The sequence below is a fragment of the Rhinolophus hipposideros genome, assembly GCF_964194185.1.
Source record: "Rhinolophus hipposideros genome assembly, contig: HAP1_SCAFFOLD_30, whole genome shotgun sequence".
Lineage (NCBI taxonomy): Eukaryota > Metazoa > Chordata > Mammalia > Chiroptera > Rhinolophidae > Rhinolophus > Rhinolophus hipposideros.
The window spans coordinates 261,034-275,537 of NW_027669000.1; the positions used below are offsets into that span (position 1 = coordinate 261,034).

Genomic DNA, 14,504 nt, shown 5'->3' on the forward strand with positions numbered 1-14,504 from the left:
AGATATTGAATTGTATATTTTAAGTGGTGAAATATGATATGGGAATTGCATCCCAATGAAGATTAAAAAACACACAAATATAGTGAATCTGGATTATTTTCTTAATTCTCTATTGTGGGTGTGCATACTATAATGATCAACATATTTCTACACTTTTACAATAATTCTAAAATGAAAACAAAATGAAGGCAATGCCTACTTCAACTGGTTTGTATACTGAACTTTCTGTACAAGTTAGTCTGAAGTCCATGAAATATATACCAATGCTGTAACCATTTACAAAAGTGATGATAAGAAATAAGACAAATTTCTGACTCGTTCTAGTAAACATTATCTTCTGATTTTAAATGGCTGCCTCATCCGGGTAATGGACATATCACTATACAATATAGTGTAGTAGGAAAAAAGTCCCTCGATTTCTATGAGGAATGCTGCCTATTCCTCAATGTTACCAAGGGTATAGACTATAAGAAAAAACATACAATGCAAATAGCAGGATGGAAGCCAGAGTTTAAGGAAGAAGTGCATTATAAAGATAATAAAATTATAATAAATTAATTACAACGAAAACACAAAAGAAAGCTGCCTTGAAAATCAGGATCCTAAAACACTTTATATTGATCAATTATAGATGAACACTTGACAGGTTACATTTCACACATACCTGACTCCTGATATGCTCTAATGTCTTGAAATCCTGTGTCTCAGCTTCTGAATTCATACGGTAATGTGATCTAACCTCCAGTGAAGCCTCTGACATAGACAGTTTTTTTGTGGAATCAGGTAGCTCTTGTTGAAATTGTCTCCCAAGCACCTAGGAAGATGATTCTGTTAGTGATCTTATAATCACATCTATTAAATTATGTTAAAATTTGCTAACTCTAACATATTAATATAATATGTAACTCGAAAAAGATCACCCCATGCATCAGTTCACCTTCTTTTCTTCTTTTGGACACAATTCTGTCTACTGAATCTGGGTAAGACACAGAAGGTGTTATCCTGCTGCCCACTCACTATTACGAAGGTTACTTGAACAACAGATTCAGCCCCACTCTCTACTTCCCCTGATGAAGCAGCAAAGCTTAACAATCTACTGACATCTCAAGGGGAAATTGGTATGTCGGTGGGACTAGTGGTCGTCAAGTATACATTGTGGAATGTTTTTCCCCCTTTTTCATCACAGGCTTAAATTGACTTCACAGGTCCTCACATATGCAGTCCACTGCTCACAACCTTCCAATAGATTCCTGTATCTTAGAAGAAAAGCGAACTCATTTCAGTGGTCTTCAGGGCCCCAGGTAACGTGGCCTGGACCTCCCTTCCTGCTACACATGAATCCTGCCTCCCCTCACTCATCTGAAAATGGAGACCCAGTGCCAAATTAATAAATCAGAGACCGCTACAAATCTCTTTGAAATGGATAAACTTATGTCCAAATGATAGTAAATGGGCCTTGTGATGAGAAAAAATGAATTTGTAAAAATAGTCAAGGACAATTATACATAGCAGTGGGAAGATTAAATCAAGTAGAGTTTTGATAAAACTCCTCACATTTGTCCCAAATTATGATTTAATGAAAAATTAGCTGCCTTTAAAGAGGTCACAGGTCCTAAGAATACATTATTTGAGACTGAAATAGTTCCAATTTATATCAAATTGACATGAATAAAAACAAAATTATACCAACTAAAATGTGGAAGAAACTACTGAGGGAAAGGGACAGCATCTACACTTCAGTTCATGTGGGAAATCTAGAATTAACTTTCTAGGTAATCCACTTAATTGAACCTTTATCTCTAAAAACTGTTTGCATAGGAGCATTTCCATTCATCTGCTTCATAATGGTCTTACAATGTGGTAACAGAAAGATGAAAATTATTATTGTAGCAGTATAAGACTAAATCATTCATATCAACATGTATCTAATAACAATTTATACCTTAAAATTTCATAGTCAACACAATGCCTTTACTCCAAGTAAAGCACCTCATAGGTCTAAGTTTTGTTTGCTGGATACAATGTATGCTTTTAAGCTGTTAGAGCAAATACATTTGTAATCTCTATATTTTTAATATTCTGCTAGATTCAACATTTAGCCATCATCAAATATTTGAACATTGAATTTTCTTTCAGGAAATGTGAAAACTATCTTTCTGGATACTTACCTCTCTTTCTGATTTATCGTTTTCATACTGGCACATTCTTCCTTTCAAGTGATTCAATTTGCTGACTAACTCCTTATGGCTCTCTTTCAACACAGCATCTTGTTTTTCACATTCAGCTTGAAGCACTTTTCTAAGCCCCTGAAGCTGCTCTTCAATATTCATTCCTGACTTTTCATTATTGTCACTTTTGTGGAACGCATCATCCAGTTGCCTTCGAAGAAGCATGTTTCCACTCTGTAGGTCAGATCTTTCCTCCTTTAGGGATTCCAGCTTTCCAGTATACGGGTTCAATTTTTCTGGTTCCCTTTGATTCATGTGTTCAATTTCCTCCTCTTGACACTGAGTTTGGTTTAGGTCTTTCAGTACAGGTTCAGCAACCAATGTCCTTTCTCTGACAGCATATCTTGTTTGAGGGAGCTCAGTGTCTAAGCTATTGGATTTACTTCCAGGTTTAGAAAGTTGCTGAGAATGAATCTCACTGTTTTCTTTTAGGTTACACATAGCAAACCCGATGTTGTCCACGAAATGCAAGCATTCATCTTTTAATCCCTGGAAATGATTTTGTAGGTGTCTTAATTGCTTACTAAGCTCATAATGATGGTCGGATTCCGCTTCTGTTTTCAATCTTTCTTTGCTTTGTCTTTCGTTCTCCAGTTGAGAGTTCAGCATTGTATTCTCAGCTGTTGGGACATTAAGCTGTCTGTTATATTCAAATACTGTTTTTGTTAGCGTTTTGTCATTCTGTTTTATTGTTTTTTGAAGATGGTCCTTCTTTTCTTTTACATTTGCAGTGTCCTCAAAGTATTTATTTTCCACTTCCTGATTCTGAGTTTTGAGTGTTTCCATTTGCAGTCTTAGTATGGCGATTTCATCCTGCAACACGTGCTTTTCACGCAACAGGTCTTTCTCGTAACTCTCAGAATCCTAAGTAAAACAAAGGAGACTTGTAGCTAGCACTCAATGAAATGACATATCATGATATCCTCTGAAATTAAAGAAGAACCTAAATGTTTATATAATGAAAAGGTTGCAGTAGTTGGATATTCCACTGAAAATATACAATGTTGAATCCAAACCTCCAACTTCATACAAGCATAAATTCCCCAAAGTTAAAAAAAGATTAATATAAGATGCTGAATCCATGAAAGTGAAAAAGAGAATTTTAAAATCATAAGGGAATTTTAAGAGCCTCAGAACTGGAAAGGCAGCAAACCCAGAAGGCATGAAATAGAAGATTAAGAAGTCTGACTACAATTTAAAAGGTCACCATCTGAATATACACTTATCCCACAGTAAGAGTATTCACTCTGCATACATTTGGACTGATTACATTTCCTAGAATTTTTTTCCCAAGAATACTCAAAAGATATTTTACTTTTCTAATATTTTCAGAGTCACTTATAAGATTAAATCTACTAATCACTGATAAATCTAGGCATTGCGCTAAGCAGTTCTTTATACATCAATGAACTCATTTCGTTATCACAATTTCAAATAGAATGATTAAAAAGATGAGCAAGTTCAGGATTTTTTCCCAGGACTTTGGACTCTACAATAGGGTGCTTGCTGCTCTTCTAGTGTAAATATATAAATTCAAAAGAAGCCTTAGATTTCAAAAAACTCAGGGTAAATAGGCTAAAAATTATAGAGCTCTTCTTAGAAAGTAGTGAGATTATTTGCTGCTACATAAGTGTTGTTTCCTTTTCATAATGTTTAAAGGAGAAATAAATGTGAAATAGGGGAAAATACACTGACTTCTTTGAATAAAATACTCACCAATAAATTATCACTAAGTATGCATCATGGCATACAATTTTCTTCAAAAGTTCCTAGCACTGAAATAGGACTCTACTTGGAACAAATTGTTCCTTTTCTCAAAAGTAGGAGAATGAGATCTAAAAGATGGTCTCTGCACTGGCTATACTTCAACTGCTTACAATCAGCGGAAGTGAAAACTAACCTCTCTACTAATACAGCAAGGGGATGAAACCACTGCCTCCAACTGAAACTTCTGTTATTAGTAGCAATAGTTTTGAGATTGTAGAAAGCTCATCGATCCCTGTAAAAAGTATTGAAAGCCTCCCCTTTAGATGACACATTGGGAACGTCACTACTTGACTGTTGGACATAAAAGGATTTCAATCAAGAATATCATTTATTGCAATGGACCAAAAATGCCATTCTCCCTAAAATACACACACACACACACACACACACACACACTTTTAAAATCCTCTACAATTCCCATATGTACAACATTGGTTTTTAAAATATGTACATACACACATATTTGAAAATGACTAAACAAAATACCTCAGAATTCATTTTCTTAAGATTTATTTCTGTCTCCTTTTGTTGTTGAAGGCAATTGGTCAGAACTGTGTCATGTAATATTTTGTTGTCCTGTTCTCGGGAAAGTGGCCTCTGAGTGTTGTTTTCCTCTTGTACAACCTAGAGAATCGAATATGAACAAAGAAAAATTAGAATATAACTAAAATTTAACTGTTAAAAATCTTAATCTACGTTTACTTACTCCCAAATTATCGGACTTTAATTAGAAAGTGAAAAATAACTTGCCTTAGTCTAAATTAGAAGAAAAACATGAATCCGCAAAACTAATTTTGTCACTGTTTGAACTAAACAATTGGTTATATGTTAAATCCACCCAAAAAATGAAACAGTAGATGATTTTTAATGTCACAGAGGCTTTCTCATTTAAAATAGTTCACCTCACCATGTCTTAAATAGTGAGCCCCTACAGTGAATTTAAGAATATCTTTTAAAGATTAATAACTGGAGAATAGGCAAACTTTAATTAGAAGCCCACATCATTAACATCAATCAGTAAGAGAAGTAAATTCCTAAATATTAATTCACATTATACACTATGAGTGTTACACATTGTGTTATACATTGGTATAATTATCTGTTGCATCCAATTCTAACTTATTCAATACCCACTAGTAAGAGCAGACAAAAAATTAAATCATATTTACTGATTTCCTACACTGAAAGGAAAGATATTAGAAAGTTACTGTTTGTGTCCTAACAACCAAAGGTCCCATCCTGAGAAGATGTGATTCTCTTAAAAAGCAGTTGAGTTGAGTGCATGACCCCATTCTCTCCCTGAATGTAGACGCAGAGTCCATTACACAGAGGTCACAAGGAAGAATCCATCTCTAACCTTGGCCTTAGTGACCAGCCATATGGAACTGCACATTTTGAACCCCTGAAAATCATGACTCCTTTCACGGGAGCCTGAATCAGTGGCCATCATTTTTACATGGTTCATAATTTCAACTGTCTCATCATGTGATTCAATATTTGATGTTACTTTCTTTTTTATTTAAGGGAGTTATAAAAATTAAAGGAGCAAACAACATTCAGGACTTTCTTATTATTATTTTTGCCTCAATCCAAAGATAAAGTTGAGCTACGAATATCTATAGATTCTAACAACATTTTAAGTTTTGTAACTAGTTCAAATGTTATAAATATCATTCAGTTATGACCTTTTGACTCTAAAAGGCTAGCATGGAAGGTAATTTCAATTGGACTCTATTATATTATTAAAGCACAGAAAACCGTATTATACTAGAAATTTAAAATTGAATTTCACATACATGTGTGTAGTTCTTTTCATTTCCATCAAGCCTCGCTTGTCCTTCCTCTGATGTCATTCCTAGGTGTTGTCCTGCTGACAAATCTATGTATTAGTTAAAACGAACTACTTAGAACAATTAGATAAAAGCTATAATCTTTATAAATACAGAAAATAACATCTTATCAACTGAGACTTCAAATTAAGCGTCATCTTTTCCTGAATATTTACTTTACTTAAGAAATACTTCTAATTAGCTAACACTTCTAATTAGCTAACAAACCATTTGGGAAATATGAGATGTCACAAAGTGAAAGGCATACAAACATGTCAAAAATTCATCCACAAATTCATTCAATGAACATCGATGGAAAAACAATCAGAAAAAAACCCTACAATTTAGAAATGCAGTACAAACACATCGAGTTGCACTATATACTCTGTTCTCTACCTCATAACATACCTTTTGAACAACACCCTAAGATTCAACTGCAATGTCATTCATTGTTTCCAGAATGACTTACTTCTGATGCATTTATCAGTGTACACCCTTCCTTACATCTGAAATGTTTTCCTCTACTATTCTGAAAATTTCTTTTCACCTTTGAGGATTCAGCACTGGGGTTTAAGGAAGAAGACAGAGAAGAGGAGACAGACTGCGGACACAGCTGAGATTCCCATCACTGCTGGGAAAGTCAATTCTAAAATATATAAAGCCATAGAAAATCCAAGAAATATTTGATTGTTGGTTTCGGAAGGTGCTTTTTCATTTACAATACATACAGTTTTAACTGATACTTTTGAATTCAGAATATAAAACTAAAGCTAAGAAACTATGTTTTGTTTCACTAGGCAACCTTTAGATCTTTATGAAGTTTTCCCATCTGGTCCTAATGTTCTAAGTATAATTCTGCTGCCCACTCCCCAGAGTATGCTAAATACTAGTCTAAAGGAAATCACGCTTTCACCTCATTCTCTTTCTTATTTCCATATGTTATTGTGGTTCCGGAAGAATGCCAATGTCTTGCTAAAAGTCATTCTGTTTGGCTGTTAAGTTCCATAAACAGAGTAAACATGAAGTAGATTTTGCCACAAAATGACTATTGGAAAGTCAGAACTACGATCAACCTACATAGAGGTGGGCTAGAGTTGAACACTTTCTGTTTCTTTATTTCCTTCTTTGCTTTCTCTGTTTTCTGGTAGCTGTGATTCACTCAAGTCATGGAGCCTATAATTACATAACAGAAACACACCTACAATCTGAGTCTCTAGTTTATCTATTACGGTCATCTGTCCAAACTCTGTGGATGCTGACAGAGTTTTGCTCATGGAGTGTGATGCAAATGGCCTTTTATCACCAACTTTCCAATCCCTGCATCTTTGACCAGTTTCATGATTGGAGGTCAAAAAGTAGAATCCCAATCCGAATTCTGGGATTAAGTTTTCATTTATTAGGATGTAAAAATAACACAAAGTTGACTATCTTGTAAAACTTCCTTTTTCAGAGAAGCAGTCACACGTCCTCTTTTCCCCCAAACACACTATTCCTTCAGAATACATTTTATTTTAGGTGTCCTACACTTGCCATTTACATAGGTAAGTTTAATTAACTATTGTCACGCAGCAATTTCTATTACATAATGTGTTTCCAATTAAATATTTCCTTCTTAATAGTTAAGATGGTGAAGGGTATGATTTTTTTTGTTACTGTCAAAAGTTATGTGTAATCACTTATCTTAAGTTTAAATATGCATGACAAACATGGGTTTACAAAAACTTTTAATGAATCGTACTACTTCAAATAAGAAACTATTTATCATAAGACAATGGTCTTTTCTAAATGCTCCAATATCTTCAGAATTCATTTTTAAACCTCAGATAAACAGATATTCATATGACAAATTACAGTCCTGGGCGACCTTATTGTTTCCAAGGAAAAATGGGATCAAACTAGGTCCCCATGAGCTCCAAAGAGTACAGGGCACCATGAGACAGAAAACAAATACATAACAAAACATTTTCCTTTTGCTTTTTAAACACAATCTCAGCTTAAATCTATGAGACAAGTGAAAGAAAACCACAACAACTGTAGAAGTGAAGCTTTAAAGGCTCTTTTATCACTTCACATCCAGGAAGCCGTACATCATTTAAAACGGTGGTTTCGAATGTCATGTGAGAATCTGTGAAGTCCCAAGGTCTATCAGTCGAGGGGCCCGAAAAGGTCAAAGCTATTTTCACAGAAATACTGAATGTCATTTGCCATTTTCACTCTCATTCTCTTCTAAGTGTACAGTAGAGTTTTCCACAGCCGTGATATCACAGCTCTGATGGTGACATCATAGCTCTATGGTTACTGGGTCGTAGCTCCAATGGCTCACGGAATGCATGACTGTGTGTGCTCGTATTTTAAATTGTTCAGTTTTTATTTCTAATATTGTAACTATCTATGGAGACTACCGACTTAAAAATATTCTTTGGAATTCTCAATAATTTTTAATAGCATAAAAGCATCCCAAGGCACAAAAGCTTCAGAATGCCTTTTTTCAAAGATTGTGTCTACCAAATATTCATTATCATTAATTACTTCTCCCATTTTTAATAATCGAAGACACCATAGGCGCACGTACACACATAGCCAGTGTCTGCTCAGCAGAACATCTGGTTGGCTTAAGACCATCAGTGTCACAACACTAAGAGGAAGTAAAGTTAAAACACAAATGACATGGTAGCAACTGAGGCTTACTTGGGTAAACGTCAAAATTCAAATGACCATTTGAAACGCTGGCAGTATCTTCCAGTTTGATTATTAACCTCTGAGAACCCCTATTAAGTACAGGGGTTCCAAACTGGGACATTTAGGATATCGAAACAAGAGGAGAAACATTTTAGTGAAGTCACCCTTTTAAAATCTTGTTTTCTTATTCCTGTCGATGTCTTTTTTCTCAAACATCGATACCAACAATGACATCACGTTGTTTATGTGAAATACTTCAATTAAATTTGTAACAAAGGAAAGTAAGTCTGAATAGAAGACTGTGAGCATGTCAAATGTCCTTGCGTACTCCTTCCCAAAATTAAATTGGTATTACACAGTGTACCTGGTCTGAAGGGTTGCACATCGTCCATTCCTACAGCTCTGTTAGGAACAGGATCTTCCACCTCAATGCTCGGCTGAAGGGGTTAGGAAACAAGATGATTAGTAATTAATGGACACTTCACACCATCTCTAGTTAATAATTCAGGATGAAAATGTTAAAGTTATTACCTCCAAGAAAAGGATTTTTTGAAAAATATGTGTTTAAGCAAATATTAGGTTGGTGCAAACGTAATTGCAGATTTGCAATTTTTTTTAACCTTTTAAACCTCAATTACTTTCACAACAACCTAATACTTTGATAAGTGTCCTTGATATAACTGTTAAATATTTCTAATGACAGATTTGTTTTTTAGTGTTAAAACAAGATACTTGCTTGACATGGTAAGAACCCTTGGTGTATGTCCAGTTGAGTTTAGACAGAACATTTTAGAACCTACTTCATCTATGTCAACAAGAGCTAGGAAAAACCGAACTCTTATTGGACAAAAAATTTGATAGAAAAACATGATTGAACCAAGTGGCAAAGAGATAAGAAAAACTTTTCATTAAATTGTGTTTCAATAAATGATAGGGAAAATGTTATATATAGTTATGCAACTTTTCAAAAAAGTATAATAATTTCTAATCAGGGAAAAATAAGAACATTTATTTATTATAGTCATCTGAAATGTACCAGACACTTACTATGCACATTTTATTTCTTTTCCACCCAAAACAACAAATATGAAAACAGTTTGATGATGGTTACCCCACTTCCTGCTTGGTGGCCATTCCAAGACATTAGAATGAAATGATGAACAGATGTGATCCATTGTTGTCTCTGCCCAGCAGGTTTTGCTCCTAGATCTTCACATGACTGGCTCCTTCTCATGCTTCACTTGGCCGTTTTTGTCACCCTCAGAAAGATCTTTCCTGACCACCGAAACTGCACTCCCACTCCTATTCCAACTACAACCATGCCCCCCACCCATGACAATATTCTCTAACCCAGCATTCTCCATTCTCTTTAAATGACCCAGATATAGTGACTTACAATGGACTGTTGTTCATTTGTTTTTCTGCTCCTACAGCTACAGCTGAACCCCTGAACTTCCCCATTCAGTGTCTAACTGCCCAGCACAAAGCTGGTATCTAACTAGAAATTTACTCAAGGTGAAACACTGAGCTCGCACCAACAGAGCCTCAAGTACCGAAACACTACACATCTACAGGGTATCGCCTATCACAGTCTCCTGAAGTTTAGCATCCCCCAGATTAGAAATTCACATGCTTCTGACTTTTCCACTCTGTTCTTAACACTACTGCCATTTGATTGTCCTTCAGGTTTACAGAAAGTGTCCTCACCATTTAGTAAGTCACTACGGCCCACTGTGATCATTGATTTTATATTTCTATAGCTCCCTTTACACTTCGCAAAGTGTTTTCACATTTGTTACCACATTAGTTCATTCCACATACTGAAAGGTAGGCATAAGTACCATTACGACAAATGAGGTCACTGACATCCGACAGGTTAAAAAGAAGTTTCCCCAAGATCCCACAGCTAGTAAGTGACCGATCCAGGATTCTATTGTGTTCTTATCGTCAAACACAGTGTCTATACCAGTAGGCAGCCGCTGCCTATATCAGAAGATCACACCTTTCTTATATCTTTCCATAGCTGTCATCTCACATTGGCTCATCATTACATTGTACTTCTAGTACTACGAGTACGGTCGCCATCATGTTACTCAATGCTTGCTATTTTAACTGAACACGACAGTTGTTACATATTAAAGCAGCACTCAGCCAAATTGTTGTTAGTGTAATCCAACATATTATTAGTATTCACCAGGCTTTTCCTACTGTAGAAAATGTCCTTGCGGACCTATTTGACAATACAAATATAATGATACTTTGATATCCCAGACATTATGTTTCCTAGTTCCAAGTTACAAACAAACCCTACTATCCAAATTCTTTCTGAATTTCATTAGGATATTTACACATCCACAAAAACCACAAAGTCATGCATTTGGGCATAGTTCGAACTGGAATAACTTTAATTTTTAGGTAAAGTTAACTTCACAACCCAAACCGATTCCTTATGACTTGGAAGCCTACGTGTTTTATACTATTCCCAAGATTCTGTAGCTATTGAGTTACCCATCCAGGATTCCATTCTGTTCTTTCCTCAAACACAGTGTCTAGACCAGTAGGCTGCAGTTGCCTGTATCAGAAGATCACACCTTTCTTATCTCTTTCCACAGCTGTCACCTCGCATCAGCTCATCATTACTTTGTACTTCTATTACTACAAGTATGGTTGCCATCAAGACACTCAATGCATGCTATTTTAACTGAACAAGACAGTTGTCCTGTATTAAAACAGCGCTCAGCTGATTACTGTTAGTATAATCCTACGTATTATTACTATTCACTATGGTCTTTTTTCATTGGAACGGTTTCTTGCAGATCTATTCGACATTACAAATATAATAATACTTTGATGTCCCAGGCATTATCTTTTCAAGTTCCAAATTATTAAAAAATAAACACCCTACAATCCAATTTCTTTCTTTCTGACTCATTAGGACATTTGCACATCTACAAAAACCACAGAGTCATGCATTTGGGCATAGGTTGACCGGGAATAATTCTTTAGCTTTTAGGTGAACTTAACTTCACAACCCAAACTGATTCCTTATGACTTGGAAGCCTTAGTGTTTTATGCTGTTCCACACTGACTTCCTTAAGTGACACTTGCAAGTTAGCAGAATTGTACTACGCTGTCTTATTATATTACGCACATAGCTAGTTTATTCATTATAGGATAAACCATAAAAAATGATTTGTATGAGGAAATGCAGCGGCGAGAAAGTAAAGTCAAAGCATACCTTTTTCATTTTAACATCACTCAATGGTGATATTTAAAATAGTAATGATAATAATAATAGTGTAAGACAGTACCTCAGAATCCCAAGGTGATTCTTCATCTTCATCTTGTCCTAATCCTAATGATGACTTTATAACTATAAAATGTAGTCACAGGTACATTAATGTGAACATATATTACTATGCATTTTAAGTACACATTCAGTCGTGCTTATTTCCATAAAAGTAATAGCAGAAAAGAATTCAGGGGAACGAAGCATTTGCAAGAAGAAGCAGTTGTTAGTAGTGGGGATACTTTTGCCCAAAAGATAGGAAAAAATGCTTAAAAGAAATGAATATCACATTTGGATCGACACATGTTAGATTTCTTTATAGCAGAGCTTAAGCTAGAAAGAATTCATAGATAGTCACTAAATTACCACTTATATTATTCTGGTGTGCTCCATCAACACAAGTCAAATTACCATTGTTTGCTTGGTCTTGTGGAGCACTTTCAATAATATCCACACGATTTTCTCTTTTTCGAATTGCTGGCTTGGTTGCTTCTTTCTATTAAAAAAAGAAAGAAAAAAGAAAAGAAAAACCCAACTTCAGAAAACATCCTATTCATTTACTCATTGACTCACTCACTCAGTCCCTCCGTAGGTAAGACAAGAAAACTTTACTGTAGCCGTCATAGGCACAGACCCAGGGGAAGCTGGAAATAGAAATGAAACATTTTGTCCTACATTCTAGTAGGAGTAGAGATATTATAATACATGAAAAGTAACAACAGAAAAGTACCGCTCTCCACTTCGACACCTGAAGTGAATAAAGTATAGTAAGGGCACAAAAGAGACGACAATCCGTTGTATCAGGGAAGCTCAGCAGATACTGCAAAGATAGGGCTGCGTCTTGAAAGTTATACAAGGTGCTGAGGGAAGGCATGAAGGGGATTCCAGAAGGGCAGCAGGAGCAAAAGCCTGAGATGTGAAACAACATGTTGTAAGTGAGGGCAGCAAAGGAATGAGGTAAGCCTGGAACTCTGAGAATGGGATGGAGAGACAACTGCAGAATCAGAACCAAATCAAAGAAGGCACATGTCATGCTAGCAGATGAATTCTACCCTCACGTAATGGGGAGTCACTCAGGAAGCAGAGGTGTTGCATCATCACAATTCTAGTTTACAACAGCCACTCGGGCTGCAATTTATGATATTGAGGACTTCCGTTTCTTTCTAGGATCCTATCCATCAGCCTGTCTTGTGTCACAGCATAGCCTCTCCCCGGTGCCTCCAAACCCACAAAGGCAGCTGCCAACAGTAGGTCACTTTGTAGCTTCCCCTAGGTGGCTCCCGGTTGGGCACAAGCAGCAGCTGACCTGGGCCTGCCCCACAGCCCCTCCCAAGAGGCCCCAAATCCAACACACCTGGGGATCAGTTTCAGCAACACCAGAATATCACCAAAATAGCTCCATAATGACACGCCCAAGCCATGGACTGAGCAGACACCAGAGCCCTGCTACAGCCGATCTCACTCTGTGGGGTCAGCCCACAAACAGGGGTTCATCTACTGTAGTCACAGCCAGTCGTCCTGAGGGTCAATTCCACACCCAGATGTGCCAACAGCAATAAGGCTCAAGTACAGCAGGAGGGCACACACCACCCACACGAGCTTCTGGAGCACCCGGCTCAGGTGACCGGGGAGACTGTACCACTGGGCCCCACACGACACCTGGTATGTAAGGCAATACTGTCAAGACGAGGAGAATTAGCAGATCTACAGAATACAGAGAAACAAACACAGAGAGGCAGTGAAAAAAGAAGACAGAAAGAAACATTTCTCTAATGAAAGAACAGGATAAAACTCTAGAAAAAGAGGTAAACCAAACGGAGACAAGCAATATACCAGATACAGAGTTCAAAACACTGGTTATAGAAATGCTAGATGAAATTAGGGGAAGAATAGACAAAGTAAGTAAAACTTCAACGGAGAGACAGCAAACATAAAAAGGACATAGAAATCGTTTAAAAATAGTCTGAAATGAAAAATACAATATCTGAAATGAATAATTTATAGATGGAATCAGCACCACATTTGGTGAAGCAGAGGTTCAATAGTGATTTGGTAGACAAGGTAGCACAAACACCCAATCAGAACAGAAAAAAAATGAATATAAATAAAAAAAAATAAATAAAACAGAAAGTGCTTTAAGGGATGTCTGGGACAATATCAGGTGTAACAACATCCGTAAGGCTATCTAAAGGAGAAGAGAGAGAGAGAGCAGGAATTGAAAACCTATTGGAATACACAATGATGGAAACCTTTCCTAACCTGGAGAAGGAGATAGACACACAAGCGTAGGAAACACAAAGAGTTCCAAACAAAATGAACCCAAACAGGTCCACACCAAAACATATCATAATTAAAATTCCAAAGGGTTAGGACATGGAGAGAATATTAAAACCATCAAGAGAAAAGTAGTTAGTCACGTACAATGGAGATCTCATAAGACTGTCAGGTGATCTCTCAAGAGAAAATTTGCAGGTCAGAAGAGATTGGCAAGAAATATTGAAAGTGATGAAAAGCAATAATCTACAACCAAGATTACTATTACTGCATCCGGCCAGGCTCTCATTTCGAATCAAAGGAGAGGTAAAGACTTGCCAGAGAAAAAGATGATGGCATCAGCACCAACAAACCAGTATCAAGAAATGTGAAACGAGGACTTGAAAAAAGAAGAAGTAGAAGTAGAAAGAGGAAGAGGAGGAGGAGGAAGAGGAGGAG

The 14,504-nt window shown here is 36.4% G+C and overlaps 1 protein-coding gene across 1 annotated transcript in view; it reads right to left on the reverse strand.

Annotated features, from left to right (window-relative positions):
- LOC308495719 (uncharacterized protein) overlaps positions 1-3,014 on the reverse strand; it is a gene marked incomplete at both ends in the record, with an annotated part of 154,278 nt that extends 151,264 nt beyond the window's left edge. The window contains 2 exons of the mRNA XM_081080704.1: positions 665-814; positions 2,169-3,014. Coding sequence (XP_080936830.1) covers positions 665-814; positions 2,169-3,014 — 996 coding nt within the window. The remainder of the gene's footprint in view (positions 1-664; positions 815-2,168) is intronic.
- Positions 3,015-14,504: the final 11,490 nt, after the last annotated feature.